Source organism: Magnolia sinica, chromosome 14 (assembly GCF_029962835.1).
Source record: "Magnolia sinica isolate HGM2019 chromosome 14, MsV1, whole genome shotgun sequence".
NCBI lineage: Eukaryota > Viridiplantae > Streptophyta > Magnoliopsida > Magnoliales > Magnoliaceae > Magnolia > Magnolia sinica.
The window spans coordinates 49,876,579-49,894,175 of NC_080586.1; the positions used below are offsets into that span (position 1 = coordinate 49,876,579).

General features: G+C 40.1%; 1 protein-coding gene across 6 annotated transcripts in view; it reads left to right on the forward strand.

The window, feature by feature from the left end:
• Positions 1 to 17,597, forward strand: part of LOC131225494 (protein SHOOT GRAVITROPISM 6) — a 180,226-nt gene that overhangs the window by 77,600 nt on the left and 85,029 nt on the right. For all 6 annotated transcript variants that reach the window (XR_009161371.1, XM_058221025.1, XM_058221027.1 and 3 more), the window contains 2 exons: positions 10,843 to 10,972; positions 11,064 to 11,143. Coding sequence is in view for 5 of the 6 variants with exons in the window: in XM_058221025.1 (XP_058077008.1) it covers positions 10,843 to 10,972; positions 11,064 to 11,143 (210 nt within the window). In the remaining variant the exon portion in view is untranslated. The remainder of the gene's footprint in view (positions 1 to 10,842; positions 10,973 to 11,063; positions 11,144 to 17,597) is intronic.

Sequence of the window (17,597 nt, forward strand, 5' to 3'; positions counted from 1 at the left end):
TTATGTAATGAGTTCTGTTTGAACTTCAATATTTCAGTAGGATATTATGACGTTTTGTGGTTTTCTATTAAATGTTAAAGGGTTTTGCTAACATCCCCACCTTCATGGGGACATTAGTTATGCCCCCAATGGTTTTAAGCAATGCAGGGTGTGCAATGATTGATTTGTACCATTCATTCATTCATACAATTGGGAACAAGCTAAGGTGAAACAATCATGCAGATCGGATGATCTTAACCACACGATCAATAGTGTGGAAAATGGACAGTCAAGACTTAAGATTGAGTAGAGAAACAAAATAAGTCCAAACATCATCTTGAAACTTCTATTTAGGTCCAACTTTGTATTGCTTTTAGTTTGATGATTCTACCATGTGATCTATGGCTTGTAAAAAACGGACGGCCGTAACAAGTTGGCCCCATTCAAAGGGTTATAATCATCTGATCAGCATGATTTTTTCACCGTGGCCTGCCTCCCAATTGTATGAATGAATGAATGGCTTGGATCAATGATTGGGCGATCCATGTGTCACTTGAATTCGGCATGTTGCTAACATCTCCATGAAGGTTGCGACTTGCGACGTTAGTAAAAACCAATGTTAAATTATTTTTTCTATATATTTCTTCTGGCAATCTCTTTTGTAAAAACACATTTTTTCAGATTGCTTAATTTTTTCCATCGGTAAAATGCTGTCTTCCACGGGAATGGATGACATCTTTTCGACCTTTTTTGACTTTAGAATTACTTATATTTAGTGTTCTACATATTTCCTGATATTATCAATAATATTTGTGATATTATTGGCTTTGTTGTGTCAACGACACAGATAATAGCGGTAAAAGAAATTTATATTGGTGATATTATCAATATTTTGCGATGTTGTGGATATTGTGAGATATTGAGCCAACCCCTTTTGTATAATTACATGTATTGATGAGAATATTGATATTATCATCGATATTGAAACTTCCTGCATAAATACCCACAAAATAGAGAATAAATTGGGAAAAAAATGCAAAAAAAAAAAAGAAAAGAAAAAAGAAAAAAGAAGAAGGCCTTTTTTGTGATTTTTTAAATTTTTATTATTTTATTTTTTTGTGGCATCTCTTCTTATGTGATTTTGACCACACTAGAGGTGTTTGAGTTGACAGTCATGACATACCTCTAAGATCAGAGATGGGTTCCACAGCAATATGGAAGTCTTTGTAGCTTTGTCAATCTTGATATCAAATCTCAGATTTAGAGGATAAATTACAACTCGAGAGAGGAAACTAGTAGGAACTGCAGGGTGAGAAATGTTGATAAAAATTATATTTTTTAGACATGTTAGCATGGATTACACTAAAAATCCATGTCTACGCATGATTCTCATGCATTGACATGGATTTGAGGTTAAAAAATCAAATTGAGTGATAAAAATGGACGAAATTGTGGAAAACCTAATGTTACCTGTTTTTACCCCTTAAAATGAGATTGCAAGCGTGCAAAATTTGATATATTCACGAGTGATGACCAATTATCAATTAGCTACATTTTTTCCTTTTCTTCGATAATTTTTTTCAAACATTTAAAAATGAAAAATTTATAGAAAATCTATTTATTTTGAAAATAGGTGATGAGTTTTGATTGAAGTGCTAATTTATACACTCATGACTGTTGGCTAATCTATTGATTGGCCACAAATTTCATTTTAGTTTCAAAAAACTATTTTTAAATCATTTAAAAATGAAAAAATATTAGAAAAAAATCTCCGTTTTTTTTTTTTTTTTGAAAAAAAAAAAAAAAAACTTCGTTTCATAAATTATTTCTTACATGTGTGTATCGGTGGATGGCTGGATGGATGGATGCATCTATGCATGTATTCTCATGCATGCATGCATGTGTATGTGTGTCTGGTGGATGTAAGCATGTATGGATGTTCCTAACTAGTTCCTATTTTTTTTTTTCAAAAGGTAACTGTAATTTTATTTAAAAAGTGCTGAGATGGCACAAAAGCTACAGCGTAGAGGAGGGGAAATTATAATGTTTCAAAGCATCTATAGAAGAGGCCCATTATACTACATATAAAAATGCCCTGGTGATGACCCTCTCCACAATGTTGCTCTTATGCCGAAAGCATCTTCCATTCCTTTCTCCTGAAATTGCCTAAAGGGCAGCCAATAAATGCAATCTCCAATAGCCCTCTCTTGCTTCCGAAGACCCACCCATGCCAAGCCATAAAGAGCTCGTCCATTGAGCTTGGCGTAGTCCAAGCAATATTGAAGCTCCCAAGGACTCCACTCCACACCTGCCATGCGAACAGGCTATGGATGAAAAGATGATTGACCGATTCAATATTTACCATGCACATGAGGCATATATTAGGGATCATCAATGACTGTTTTTAACAATTATCAATAGTTAGAACTCTTCCCCTTCTAACTAGTAGAAAGAGCGGACCCATAATGTACCAACTTTCCTTCAGCCAAACCATCCTATCTTGGTCTTCTCTCACTGTGCAACATAGTTGGAGATGATCTAGAAGCGATACATACTCCACTTCTTCATCGAGAAGGAATCTACGGCAAGAGGGAGACCAAACAATTGACTTTCCACAGTTTGAGCCACGAGCAACCATATGTAATACAGCATTTTGTGGAGAGACAAGCTATTCTTGTGAACACAACTTAGTAATGGAGTACTACCAACCCACACGTCCTCCTAAAAGCAGGTCTTCCCTCCATTACGGAGGGAAAATCCATTCCCCTTCAAGAACTTAAGCTTCATGCAAGAAAGCCATTTCCAAATCACAAATGCTCTATAAAAGGAGGAATCCTTGGTGCACCATCCTCCATCTTGACACCCATACTTGTTATCCCTCCATAGCCGCCACCCCCCCCAAACAAGCTTTTCCTCTGACCCTTGCTACAAGAACTCACACCTCAACCTTTCCAATTTAGCTAACGCCGACTTTGGATACCTAAATAAAGACATAAAATAGACAGGAAAGTTTGACAAGGCTTCTTTAATGAGAATAATATGGCCTCCAAAAGACAGGTACCAACCCTTCCATATAGATAATTTCCTTTCAAACCTTTCCACTACTTTGCCCCATTAACGTTCAGCTGCCTTCCGAAATCCCAATGCATAGGGACAGGCCAATATAAGTGGAGGGGAAAGAACTCGTCACACACCCAAAGATCCTTGCCATCTGCTCAACCTTAATTGAAAGGATGTGAACGCCCAATATCTCTCTCTTGGCGATAATAACTTTCAACTATGACATCGCTTCAAAATACCTTATAATCACTCTTAGCTTGTCTACCATGGTTACATTGGACTCGCAAAAAAGAATTGTGTCATCGGCAAACTAAAGGTGGGATATTAGCGGACTTGACCTTCCTATACTCAACCCATGGAAAAGGCCAACCTCTTGTCGTCGCTCCAGCATTCTACCCAAAGCCTCTTCTACCACCACAAAGAGGAAGGGAGATAGTGGATCACGTTGGTTGATACCTTTTGAGCTCTTGAAGAAACCTTTCGGAGAACCTTTAATCAGAACCGAGAATCTAGCTGAGCTAGTGCACTCCCTCATCCACCTTCTCCATTTCCTCCCACCCTTGATTCGGCCTAACGTGTATTCTAAGAAGTCCCAATTCACATGGTCATAGGCCTTTTCGATTTCCAGCTTGCATATGACTCCTTTTAGCCTTTCTTTGTATCTTGAATCAATGCACCCATGAGTTATGAATGCCCTATCCAAGATTTGTCTTCCTACTATAAAAGATCCTTGGTTCTTAGATATGATGCTTGCTAATATTTTCCGGAGTCTAGAAGCTATGACTTTGGCTAAGATCTTGTATGGCTCATCTCTCGAGTTGATAGGTATGAAATCCCTCAAGTTCTTCACACATGTCACATTTGGAATGATTGTAATGAAGGACTCTCTGAGCTTTGATGTTAGATGCCCCCTTCCAAAGAATTTCAATATAAAGTCTGGCACACCACCTTTCACAACTTCCTAAAAGACTTGAAAAAATGCCATAGGAAATCCATCAGGGCCCAGAGCCTTTTCTCTTCCCAAAGAGTCCATAACGACCTTCACTTAATCTTCAAAAATTGGTCTCTCGAGTGAATTAGCTTCCTCCCTTGCCAGGGTTCTGAAGGATAAATTATTGACTTGGTCTCCTCCACCCTTCACCATCAACAGACCTTTGTAGAATTGGATTATCGAGTCACACATTCTATGCTTCTCTTCAATCCTTCTATCCTCCACAACGATGCTACTAATCTTATTGCATCTGGCCCGAGCACTCGTGATATTGTGGATGAATATTGTGTTTTTATTGTCCTCCTTGCCATGTGGCACGCGATCGTTCCCTCCACTTGATCTCCTACTCCTTAAGGCAGAGGTCTTGCGCGAGCTTCTTCCATAAATTCTTTTCTTCCTCCAGCAACCCTACCTTTATTGCCTCAATGTCGAGTTCCTGAATCTTGTTGAGGATCATTTCAATTTCATTCTCCCTCTTCCCCAACACTTCCCTCTTCTAAGAGTTGATTTTTCCCTTCGAGAGTTTTAAGTTTGACTTAATTTGATTTCGACATAACCCTCAACATCAATCGACTTTGACTAGCTTGGAGAACCCCTCTACCCATAAGCACATCTACTCGAACCTGAATGGTTTCGGGCCCAATTCTTTTCCTCACTTTCAACAAGATAGGGCAATGATTTGACATTGGATTCGGTAACCCAAGCTGAGAGACCAATGGGTACTTCTACACCCACTAAAAATTTGTCGAGATTAAATATCATAGCTTGATCCTAACTGTTAGACGAAGTGTACTTTCCGCCCCCATTGGAAGATCAGTCAGCTCGTGCGAATCCACCCAATCTGAAAAAACCCTCATGCTTTGAGTAATTCTTCCTCCACTTGATTTTTCAAATATAAACTAGGTGACATTAAAATCACCTCCCATGGCCCTTTTGTGAGCTGAACTTGGCTTTGCCCCAAGTTTATCCCTCTGTTGCCAAATTTGACTCGTAGACCACTTTGAACATCAAATAAAAACCAATCGATACACTCAAGAACACCAAAACTGAGAAATTCCCACCCCACTAATTCTCCTTCCAAATGCTAGAATCCTATGCCACCATAATTCTTTTGGCAGAACCAACGACATCTATGGCCACCCAATCCTTGGAACTAACTTCCCATAGAAAGTCCAACATCCTCCTATCAAAACACTGAGTTTTGGTTTCTTGAAACGAAATTACTCAGGCTTTTGATCTTTTAAGACATCTTTGATCAGCTCCCTTTTCACTTGCAGCCCAACCCCCTCATGTTCCAACTTAAGATCTTCATTTGGGCACTGATCTTCCCCTTCGTCCCTCATCACCCCCTAATAAGCCTCCAAACTCATAATTGACCTAAGAGATTAGACTTAACAACTCTTGACTACCTTTGGAGGACTGCTAGATGTGCGACCGGTTGTGTTGCTTTTGCCTACCACGAGCCTCCAAGAACTGAAAGAAAGTATAATAATCTTCTTCGTTATCCCCAAATGTGACTTTAATTTGTTTCCCCACGTGATTCACGAGTTCCTTAATCTACCCCTTTCCCCTTACCACTGTAACATAACTGGTCATCTTGTTGTCAGCTACTTCATTTGAACCCTCTGGTTTTTCTTGAAAGGGAAGCACCTCAACCCCTTCGTCAACTATCACTTTTAGTGGGGTGATCTCAAGGACTTTCCTTTGGGTTCTTGCCCCTTGCCTAGTCCCTCGAAGTTCCTGCTTAGGTAGGTAAGCTTACGCTTGCAATCTTGCACCACAACCACCAATGCATGCGATGCCTCTTAGCCGAACTCGCTCTTGCCGTGGATAGTTTTGATCCCTTGCCCAACCTCCCCCACTATCATCAAAGAGACATCCAAGAACACTTCTTCGAACAAAGAGTTTGAACTCGAATAACATCCTTGAATCTCTAGAAATAGCCTCATCTCTCGCACTTAGACTTAAAAGGTTTTCGCATATGTGGTGGGAATAGGTAGAGATCACATGGGTTGCCACAAGAGATAAAAGTCACACACACCGGAGAGAACACGTGACAATCTCTCCACTCCAAAGACATGTGGAGAGAGCCTCGCGTTGAGCCCAGCACAACCTAACACTGCTAGCTCGATGCCACCCACCGAACCGGCATGTTCTACCCGAACCTTAGGCTTGGCTGTCTGAACCTCATTGCTGAAGCAAGCGACATTCCCAACCCCACATTCTGGGCCTCCATCAGTCCCACCCCTCTACTGCTTGACTGTTGAGATGTTGCTTCCTGACATCACCTTAGAGATGACAACAAATAGACCACGAGGTGCCTTCTTAGTTGCCTCCCCGCCACCTTGCTACTGGCAAGGAAGAGATAGGTTCCATGCCTCCTTCCTAATTCTTGGTGTTATGTTGGAGCATGGACGGCATACAACGCCTTTTTCTTAAGCAACCATGGAATCCACCTTTATCAGTCTGCCCTTTTTTTCTTTTTTTAAAAAAGCTATTTCATATATGAGGAAAAAACTATACAAGGCAGATTTCGGGCTGACCCATAAGCAAAAAGGGGAACGGGTCCGCGTATCATATGAGAAATGCAAAAACAAAGGATTTAGCCCTCCCTCAAGCTACCCAATCCGACTCTATCCAGGAAAAGGAGACCTCTAATTGGAGAGGGGAGCTCTGCCGGAGATTGGAAGAACGTGTGCAACTGGCTGCCACTACCCCTGCGAAGTCGGCCACGACGTTTGCCTCCCTAGTAGTATGGGAGAGAACAACCTCCATGTTGACCATTAGCGATTTGACCCTGGCCCACCAATACCACATGGCCCATGGGGGAGAGGAGTCTTTAGAGAGGGTTCCAATCTCTGATATGGAGTCGTTGGCCACCTCCACCTTGGTAAAGCCCAATGCAGCACAACGGGAAAGGCCCTCCCAGATCGCCCTGATCTCTGCCCGAGAGTTAGACCTAAAACCATAACTCGAAGAGAATGCAAAAAGGAGATTGCTTGCGCTGTTCCTTCCCACACCACCACCCCTAGAGGGGCCTGGGTTACCTAGAGACGACCCATCCATGTTGATTTTGACCCAGTCCATCTGCGGTCTAGCCCATTTTACCACATGGACCTTCCTCGCAACCATTGTAGCCCCTTTGATCCCCAACGCAGAAAGGGCAGTGGCTGAGGACTTGTTGAGCACCTTGGGAAGGGGAAGAGATGGACCGAGAAGGTTGATCTAGAGAAGGACTCTAGCGATCACCTTGGCTGCGCAAACTGAGGAATCTTCGAAGTGAGAGACGTTTCTGGCCAACTAGATTTCCTAGAATATGAAAGAGGGAGTGGGACCTTTTAAGATTTTAAAATGGTCAGATGTGCCAGCTGAAGACCACCATCTGGTTGCCCTACCGGTTGCCATGGCGGGGGACGTCGAGTGGATATTGAAGAGAAGTTCAAAGTTATCCCACACCTTCTTGGCCATGGTGCCTGAGGCGAAGACATGATCAATCATCTTGACGTGGGGTGAAAAGGAGGGAGGGCAGCAAACACATTTAGACGCCGTCCCACCCAACCCCCCTACCCCCAAAAAAAAAAAAATATTCTCTCTGGTACCAGTAATGATATTTTACTTCTCGCCCGATCCTCGCTAACCTAATCTCCGCAGCTCTTTTCGTCGCTAGATCCACTACAACTGCCTCCCTTATGCACAAACACATAATTACAAAAGCCTCCTCAAACCATAGCTCTAATTGAGGCTCTCAAACCTACAAACAACGACATAACAACCCACCTGTGGAGCTGCTCCTCCAGTCCATCCTTAAACAATATCCCAGCGATGAGGATCCTATCCATCTCCACTTTTAGGCTTAAAGAAATCCATACTTTATTGTCATAGAGGGGTTTGAGGATACTTTGATTAATAACCACTTCACTGCTATTGATAAGCTATTTCTTCACCTCATTTATGTAGCTCCTCCCTTAACTTGCACCACCGGGGCTCCATTGGAGCACTTCCCAAGTATTCTCCACGACTTTAGGGTGGACTCTCACCACTGGGCCATTTTCGTTATTGTCCCTCCACAACAACCATCTTTCCTCCCCCGTTCTCCCTCGATCCTCTGCTTGCATCTTCCCTCCTGCAATTCTACCTACTCCTTATTCTCCCCTAAGAGGCTCCTTCGTCAGTGTGTGGTCTTCCAGATGCTCGCACATGCATATGGGGTATTCAGCACGATCGCGAGTACTCGCCTAGTCACAGGAAAATCGGCGCGGCCCGCTTCCTCCTCTGATACGTACGTAAGGGTGTACGTGACGTGATGTCCTCATCAGGCTGTTACATAAAGGTAACGGTGGCAACCGTTACCCGTTATGGGGTCGTAACAATTGTTATGTAAAAAATGACTTGTAACCGCCATTAATGGCCCGTTACGCTCCCTGTAAAGGTTGTAACAACCCCATAATGATCTATTACGAGGCAAATATAGGTTTTACATTTATTACTATTTTTTTTAACGTTATGGGCCAGATGTATGTTTTTTGGGTATTTTCTTTCAATTAAAAAAAAAAAGAGACCGTAACAACCATTATGGGAGCTGTAACAACTATTACGACCTGTATTGTAAAGGTAACAGTGGTGGTCGTTATGACCACTGTTACTGTCACGGAATATCTTGCCTATAGGAAGTTCTAGCTCTTGCCACCCTCCCCCTCCTATCATACTACCTGATCATTTCATTGCTTTTATCTAACAACGCATGGTTTAGGCCCCCATAAAGTGGAACCTATAAGGTATACTTGTTGTTTGTAACATTGTGTCCTAAGTGTGTAAAACATATGTATTTTAACATCACACGAAGTAACACTGAAAAATTCCACCTTTGTTCCCAATGTTTGCCCCAGACAACAATATTTTACACAGTATTTGTGATATTATCGATGACAATGATACATGTTTCTGTGTCCCTAGTCATTAGTGTGTGTGTGTGTGTGTGTGTGTGTATAATACTCCGAATTTAGACCTTGGAAGTTTATGTCAATAAAAGGTCTGTGATGCCCTTAGATGTTCTAGTTTGTGCATGCGTTACACTGATGTGTTTAATGAATCTATAGCCTTGGCCGACAAACCAAGGTCACCTTCGAAAATTTTATCTTGATGGGGATAAGACCATTACATTGGTGGTCTTCAACAAGCAATGCCTAGTGAGCTTGACTCATCAGCTGATGTTGACTGTCCTTGCCCTTTGAACATGACACCCATCACCTTTACTAGTTGAATGTTCTGGTAAATTTTATCATGATGGGGATAGGTCATTGCAATTGTTGGTCCTTAGCAAGGAATTCCTAGCATGCGTGACTCTCCTTGCCCTTTGTGCATGGTGCCCGTTGTTCCTACCAATTGAATGGTTTTTCAAGTGTTCAGTCTGCTTATGTTGTAGTGCCACGTGAAGTTGTTTGGTTTAAATTTTGTTGGTTAATAAATTGTATGGGCTTGCACAACTGAGTAGCTATTTCCTTGTATTATCTTGTATGTTGGTCATTTATTATTATTATTATTATTATTTTGGTTTGTTTGTAAAGCTTGTGGATAAAACTTCAAAAAAGAAAAAAGAAGAAGCTTGTGGATAGCTTATGTAGCAGTATATGGTGGATTTGCTTTGTTGGCTCATGCTGTTCTTGAATATGTAAGATTGTGTAGCGTGTCCTTTCATTATCAAAATTTTACTAATAAACCTATATTTCCTTTAAAAAAATAATAATAATAATTTAAATTATTATTATTATTATTATTATTATTATTATTATTATTTTTTTTTTTTTGAGGTGAATGAAGGATGCCACTGATACACAATGAACTAGGAACTATGCAGCCCATCCCTCAATAAGTTTTTAGATGGTTAAATTATAGTCTTATCGTATAACTTTTTTCCCTTCAGGTTCATTCTTTAGGTGACCTAAGATGATTGACTAATTGGTTTTTAATGACTGATGAACTGATCTGTTGTTGATGTCTGAGACTTATCCCTATAGCTTAAGTAGCATGAAACATTTGAAATTCATGAGATTGAACATTAAAACCTTTCTTTGGTGCCAGGAGCATCAACAAGAATCGAGAAAACCATTTCAGGTCTGAATCACATACAAATTGTGCATTTTTGGAGCACCAACTAAAAGAAGAAATATATTGTTGGGTTGTGACATCTTCTTAGATGATCATAAACTTGTATTGTTGTCTAGGTTTGATAGTTTGATAATATGAATAAATATTCAAATTGAGTTTGGTAAGGAAACTGCTTTTGAATAGTCTTATGTAATCTCAATGTTAATTCATATGTTGCTACTGAACCACTTAAGATATGCAGTAGCATTCCTGGAGTTATAACTGTGCTGTGTTCCTTATTCATCCATATAGTTTTGTTTGGCTTGGATTAGGACCAACAACACTTATTTGCATGTGTCCTCACTTATTGACTGTGTTTGTTTTAAGCTCGACCATTTATTAAGAATGCAATAAAAAGTATCTTTGGGTTCAACGTATTATTTTTATGGTTATTATTTTGCAAATGTGGGCCAAACTGTTGGGATCCAAAGTTATTGTTTGTGCTAGTTTACTTCAATTGTTAGGGATCCCACAGTGTTTTTTTTTTTTTTTTTTTTTTTTTTTTTTTGTTTAAGTTGGGACTTCTTAAGTTTTTCCTTGGCTGCCTCAAACTCTTTTCTTTTCAAGAAGTACCACTAACTCTTACATTTTGGCAGGACCTAGTCTTTAGTCTTTTCAGATTTTATGAAGCTTTTGTGAATGCATTTTTGCCTCCTTTCCTGATGCAGATGCCTTGGTATGCTCCTTAAAAAGGTTGATGATAGAGCTTATGTTCATGAAAAGATAGATTGGATGTATAAACATGCGAATATTGCAGTACCAACGAATAGGCTTGGTCTGGCAAAAGGCATTGGGTTGGTATGTAGGGTACAATAGATTGCTTCTTTGTATCATCTTGTTGTTTATTTCCAAGACTTACATTATTATTATATAATCATTATTTTTGCAGGTTGCAGCATCACATTTGGATACTGTATTGGAAATGTTGAAAAAGATTTTGGACAATGTTGGAGGAAATATGTTACTAAGGTATCTCTCAAAAGTATATGTACTCCTAGTTGTAGTTTTCCTAGAATATATTTTGTTTTTTCATTTGTTTTTGGCCAATTTGGATCTTTTAGTAGTATGATACAATACAGATTGTGTTAGTAAATTCTATTGCAAAGGTCCATCTGTTACAACTCCAATTCTTTTTCTTTAAAAATAATCAAATGACAGCATTTAAAAATTTAATGATTCGTCTTTTCTCATGGAGATTTTTTCCCCTTTTGGAGATGAAGTCACTAAAAGACGAATGAAGTGTCATCGTCGTCTTCACCACCACCACCACCACCACCATCATCATCATCACCATTATCACCTAGAGCTGGGCACCAGATGACTCGACTTGTCCGACTCGTTTAAACCCGACTCAACCCGAACCGAGTGGGTGAGTCTGTTCGAACTGAGTAGGCTTCGCCCAAACCGAACTCAAACCGTGTCGAGTTCGAGTTACCCAGTAACTCTACCCGACTCGACCCGAAACTCGATCCGGTCAGACCCGACTCGATCCGAAACCGACTTGACTCGGATTCGGGTAAAAACCCTAATTTCTAAGTATCTCTAACCCTATATGTTGACCCGAACCCACCCCGACCTGATCCCAATCTCTTTCCCTCCCTCATCCTCCTCTTTCAAGCCTAGCAACCACCCACCACCATCACCACCCTCCTCCTCCTCCTTTTCCTCCTCCTCCTCCTCTCTCTCTCTCTCTCTCTCTCTCTCTCTCTCTCACACACACACACACACACACACACTCCCTCCTCTTCCAAACCCGGCAAGCACCCATCGCCACCACCACCCTCCTCTCTCTCTCTCTCCTCTCCACTCCCTCACTCCCTCCCCTTCCAAACCTGGCAACCACCCACCGCCACCACCACCCTCCTCTCTCTCTCTCCTCTTCACTCCCTCCCTCCCTCATCTCTCAATCCTAATTGGTGCCAACTCGAACCGACTCGGTACTTTTGACCGGGTCAGACTCAGTCTGGATAAGTCCATGCTAGACTTGGACTCTAATCGGTTCAGGCATGCTAGACTCGGTATCGAGTCAACTCGAGTTCAGGTAAGGCCTATTTCAAAACCGGATTGAGTTGGGTCAGCCCTAACTCGGTCCGACTCGACTCGATGCCTAGCTCTATCGTCACCATCATCATTATTATATCCTTGTCCCAACCATTTGGTTCGGCTTTACGAATCAATCTTATTACAAATCCTATTTCACGAATCAATCTTATCTAATGCCCTATCCATGGTAAATGAAGAAGCCATCACATTCCTCTCACCACCTTGATTCGTGACCTTTTAGGTCTTCATCTCATCTTCTCTTTATTTTCTTCAACCCTAATAAATGTTCTCCTCTTACCTGGAGTAGTCTCTAACCTTTGTTGCCCATGAGCGAACCGTCTCAATCTTGTCTCCATCATTTTTTCTCTTATCAGGACTATTTTTAGGCTTCTTCAGATAACTTCATTCTTAGTTCAATCTTTTCTAATCTTCCCACTTATCCATTTGAACATCATTATATATGCAACACTCAGTCTTTGCTTATGTTATTTTCTAAACCGGTTGAATCTCCATCTTAAAAATTTCCCATTTAGTTGATATGCATGTGACAATCACACATTTCTTTAGAAGCACATCTCACTTCATCCACCCAAGGCCAATTCTACTAGAAACATCCTCGTCAATATTCCTTGCCTCCGAATAATGGAGCCATGGTAACGAAAGTAAGGCTATAAACAAGTGCCTGGATTCACAGGTATAGAATGGATGCAACCTGTTTTAAACAACTTCGGGTTGAATTTTTCGAGCCAATTAAAATGGAGTCCAGTTGTGGTCCATAGTTGCATGATCTTTTTAACTAGGTGCTGCTCCCATGTTAGGTCATGCTTAGGACTCATGCTCCTAGTCTTGCTTCCTAGCTGTCCATAGTGTTCCAATTATCGGCGATATCATTGATACTATTACCAATATTATAAGTATCGTCGGGTTATCGATATTGAAACTGCTGGAAGTCCAAAAGCTTCCTAATATCACTGATATTTTCGATAATTTCGGTGATATTTGTGATATTATCGATATTAGTTCTATTTTGAGAAGAATCTCTTTTAAAAGTTGCTTTGTATTGGCAATACTATCGACAATATCTCAGATACCAGCAATAAGATCCCTGATAGCAAGGAAAAATCCCTAAATAGGCGAAGTATTGACAGAAAATTGCAAAAAAATAAAAATAAAAATCCAAAAAACCCATTTTATTTATTTTATTTATTTTTATTTTTTTGAATTTTGTTCCTTGGGTGATTTTGATCACCCTTGGTTTTTATTGAGTCAAAGTTTGGATTTCGGGAGAAATCTCAACTCGAAACGAAGACGGGTTGGAACTCAAAGGTGACGAAATTTCCATTGAAACTTCTTCTTATGTATTATCATTATTATTATTATTGTTATTATTATTGTTTTTTTTTTTTTTTTTTTTTTTTTTTCAAATGTTAGCATGGATTGCAATGGAAATCCATGTCAATGCATGATTTGCATGCATTGACAAAGATTTGGGGGGGAAATGGGGGAAATTGTTCAAATCCTAATTTTTCCAGTTTTTATATTGGAAAATGTGTTTTTCATTGTTAATTAATGTGGAAATCTTATATATTGCGTGTTGGCCGATCTATTTATTGGCTTCAAATTTATGTATTTATTTTATATTGATTCTTTCAACAACACATGATTAGTCCCCTATGAAGTGGAAACAATGTATAGTTGTTCCTTTTTTGCAACATTTTGATTCCTACATGTGTAAACATGTGTCTTTTAAAATCTCCTGAAGTTTTGATAAAAATTGCACCTTTTTCCCAACGTTTCCCCAATGTTCTCCAATGTTTTCCTCAGACAGTGATATTTTTCTTAGTATCAATTATACCGACTCATGTTTCCATATCCCTGGTCATCGATACATGTAACAATATTGATGCTCTGAACACTGGCTGTCCATTGCTGATGAGATTTTCACGAGTGCTTTTTTGCTCCAATACCTAAATCCGTTGCCGCGTTGTTTAATTCTACGTGCAACTATAGGTCCACCTAGTGTTCGAAATATCGATTTTGCGATACGTATCGCATTCTTGGGATACGGATACGTATCGGTTATCGCATGGGATGTATCGGTTGTATGCTGTAATGCATTGCTGTTGTTGGAAACATGGGGAAACATTGGGAAATTAGTTAAAATTTTCAATGAAACTTCGGTGATTGTTAAAAAAAGACATTAATACATACTTATAAATCAAAACATTACAAAAATCAAGTACACATAATAGGTTTTCTTTGTATTGGGTCCTAATCTATACGTTCTCTAACTGAATTGATGCAAGTATATTCAATGTCTATTCATATAATTTATAAATGTAAGAAGATGTGTGGAAACACAAGCAATACATTCAAAAGCAAAATAAGAATCACTAGATTAGGTTACATACATATTTGATTTAATGTTTGGACACAGATTGTAAATGATTTGCGAGAAATTGGGAAATTTTGATTTTTTTTTTTTTCAATTTTCTGCAACTTGACCCACCTCTTCCAAATCTTGAAATTGAAGCTTCCAATCCATGATTTTTCATGCAAAACGTGAAAAATCATTGATTTGTAACAATTTGACACTAATTTAACATGATTTATAGCAATAAAAGGACCAAAATTCAAAAATGCTCGCCAAATCAAACATGTGGGATATATCTCACTACTTGTGTGTTTTGTATCGCACTGATGGGATACAAGGAATTAGTGTACCATTGTGCCCACCAAATGAGTGGATCAATCTGATTTTCACTCTAGGTGATCAAAATGAATCAAATATTCTAATGTTGTAGCAGGTTTGAAAAAAAAAAAAAACCTCTGTGCGATATTATTTTTTTTTTTGCCTCACATTACATCTCAGGCTAGATTCTTGTGCTTGTTTAGCACAACTTTAAAAATGGTGGCTACTCTCCAAATGTACACATGTCATGGTTTTGAACCCATCTTCTTCCCCACATTTATCTTACTCCGAAGATCCTTCAATCAGTTTTACTTCGCATACTCATTTCATATAAAATAATGGATCCTTGGATGGTCCTGGTACATGTTTGCTTTAGCTGCAATACATATTAGGCCCCCTCATATCTCAGCCCCAAAACTCTCAACACCTGAGACACTGGCACTCCACCCGCTACTGCTGCTGCTGCCACCCCACTTGCTATGAGTTCATCTAGACCCCCCAAACATTGGCTTAGATGGAACTTTTTGCATCAGCCCCCTATCCCATGCTGTCTATGTAAATGCGTGAATAGCCTATCCATATGCCAATTTGTTCCAATCTATTACGCAATCCTCAGGGAATGTAATGTCATCCTACTTTGCATCATGCCCTTATCCTAAGTTCCAAGTCCCTATATGGAAGATGATAATTCTTCCCTGATTTCCTTGCAAGGTGCTACCCGCACTTCTATGAAAAATGCTAAACACAATACCTCTTTCATATGTGCTCTCATTTCATTTGGAACATTAGAGTGGTCCTTTATTTGTGTTACTCCCTAACTACTAGCTAACTACTAAGCCAACAATAAAGAATTTACAAAAATACCCCAAACCCAAAAAATTTATTATTATTATTATTTTTTTTAATAGCATTCCCTACACATCAGCACCATAAATGGCTTACTTGATGTCCTCATTGTTTCATGTGTGTCATGGGCCCAACCACGTGTGGCATGATCCAGGCCATCCAGATAGTTGATAGCCATGAGGTCCACTTTGACTCCCCTTGTTAGAGAACTTGTCCTCAAGTTGCAGTTGTCGTTTCTCTTTATAGATTCTTCCCCACATGGTTTACTATGTTTGATGCCGATTGACTTTTGCGGAAAAACGTGAATTGAGAAATAACATTAAGTGACACATCCTAGTGTCCTGTTGTAGGCCCATGAGGCCCACGACAAAGGCCCCCATTGCTCTCTTAGATCGGAAACAACATTTCTGTATCAAAATTTTGAAGGTGTGCCACCTAATGGGCCATGGTCGGCATACTAACAAAGGTAAATGGTGGGATGGTGTTGTCCCCTTGTCTGAAAGGCATTGGCCTTGAGCCGTGATCAAAACAAAATCACAAACCAACCTTGACATCCCTTGTGCTTGTATGGTAAACTACACCCATCAAATGGTAGAGATATAACCTCTCACCTGCATAGAAGTTTCTACTTGACCATAAAGGTTTCCTACTTCGTGGTAGTCACCAATTATCATGAGATCATCCGGTGTTGTTTCTTAGATGGTGCTTGCAATGTAAACTTGATATGAAACCAAGCAAAGGCCTACTTAAGAGAGATGAAGATCCATCGACTCCCCACCACAGATTGGACCTTGCCCGTCATTTTGGGATTCCACTGGTTTTGCATTGTGGGCCAATTCTCGTGGCCCTGTGAGATTCGATTGATGCCGCCTTGTTGATTGGATCCCCTATGATGTTGCTAGGCTCTCTTGACCCCTTGTCATAGGCTGTCTCCATCAATGCTCCGAAACTCAACCGAGTCAGCATTGGGAATTGGACATCATTGAAGATTGCAAAAAGCTTCATGGGGAATGGACTCATCAACATTGTCATGTGTCCCCCTAGAGACCAGGCAATTCTCAAATTTTGTCTCTTTAGTGTATGTGTCTCGCATCATGTCTTAAACGAGATGGCAATCAACACCCTAATGCTTTCGGTTGTTGTGAGGCATGGAATTCTTGTTGCTTTCAAGTTGCTGACCTTGCACCATGCAGAATAGTTTACTTGCCTTCATTGAGGATTAGAGGACCACATGATCATGCAATGTACTGAATGACTCACTTTGTTGGTGGTGTGAGGACTAGGCTAACTTTTATCGTATTGAATGGCTCACTTGCCTTGGTTGACGGTGGGCAAATGGAGTGGCCTTGCACTTTAAGGAATGACTCATTTTCATTCATTGATGGTGTAAGGACTGAGCAGCCTTGAACCGTGCCAAATGCCTTGCTTTTGTTGACTGTGTGAGCACTGATCAACTTCCCTACTAGATCTCATGTAGTCGAGCTGGACAAAAGCCTTATACATCATTTGACACATCTTTTCTCATGTAGGGAATTTTTGCTTCGCTTGATGCTCGTGTACGGCGGGTGTGCCTCGATCAAGCTAATGCTTGGCCCTTGAATTGAGGTCACTAGAATGACAAGTTGATCTTTCGATATCTTTGTGGAAATCGACCACTTGCTCGACGACATTGAGCTACTCTTTGGGATCATTGACAAGGAGCCCCCATAGAACTCTAGAGTCCTAATCTTGACACCAAGATTGATTCGAGGGGCTTCCTCCTGCCTTGCTCTTGTAGGATCTTCCATCCCTCACACCTGTAAAGGCATACAACAATGGGAGGAAGCATCTGAATCATCTGAC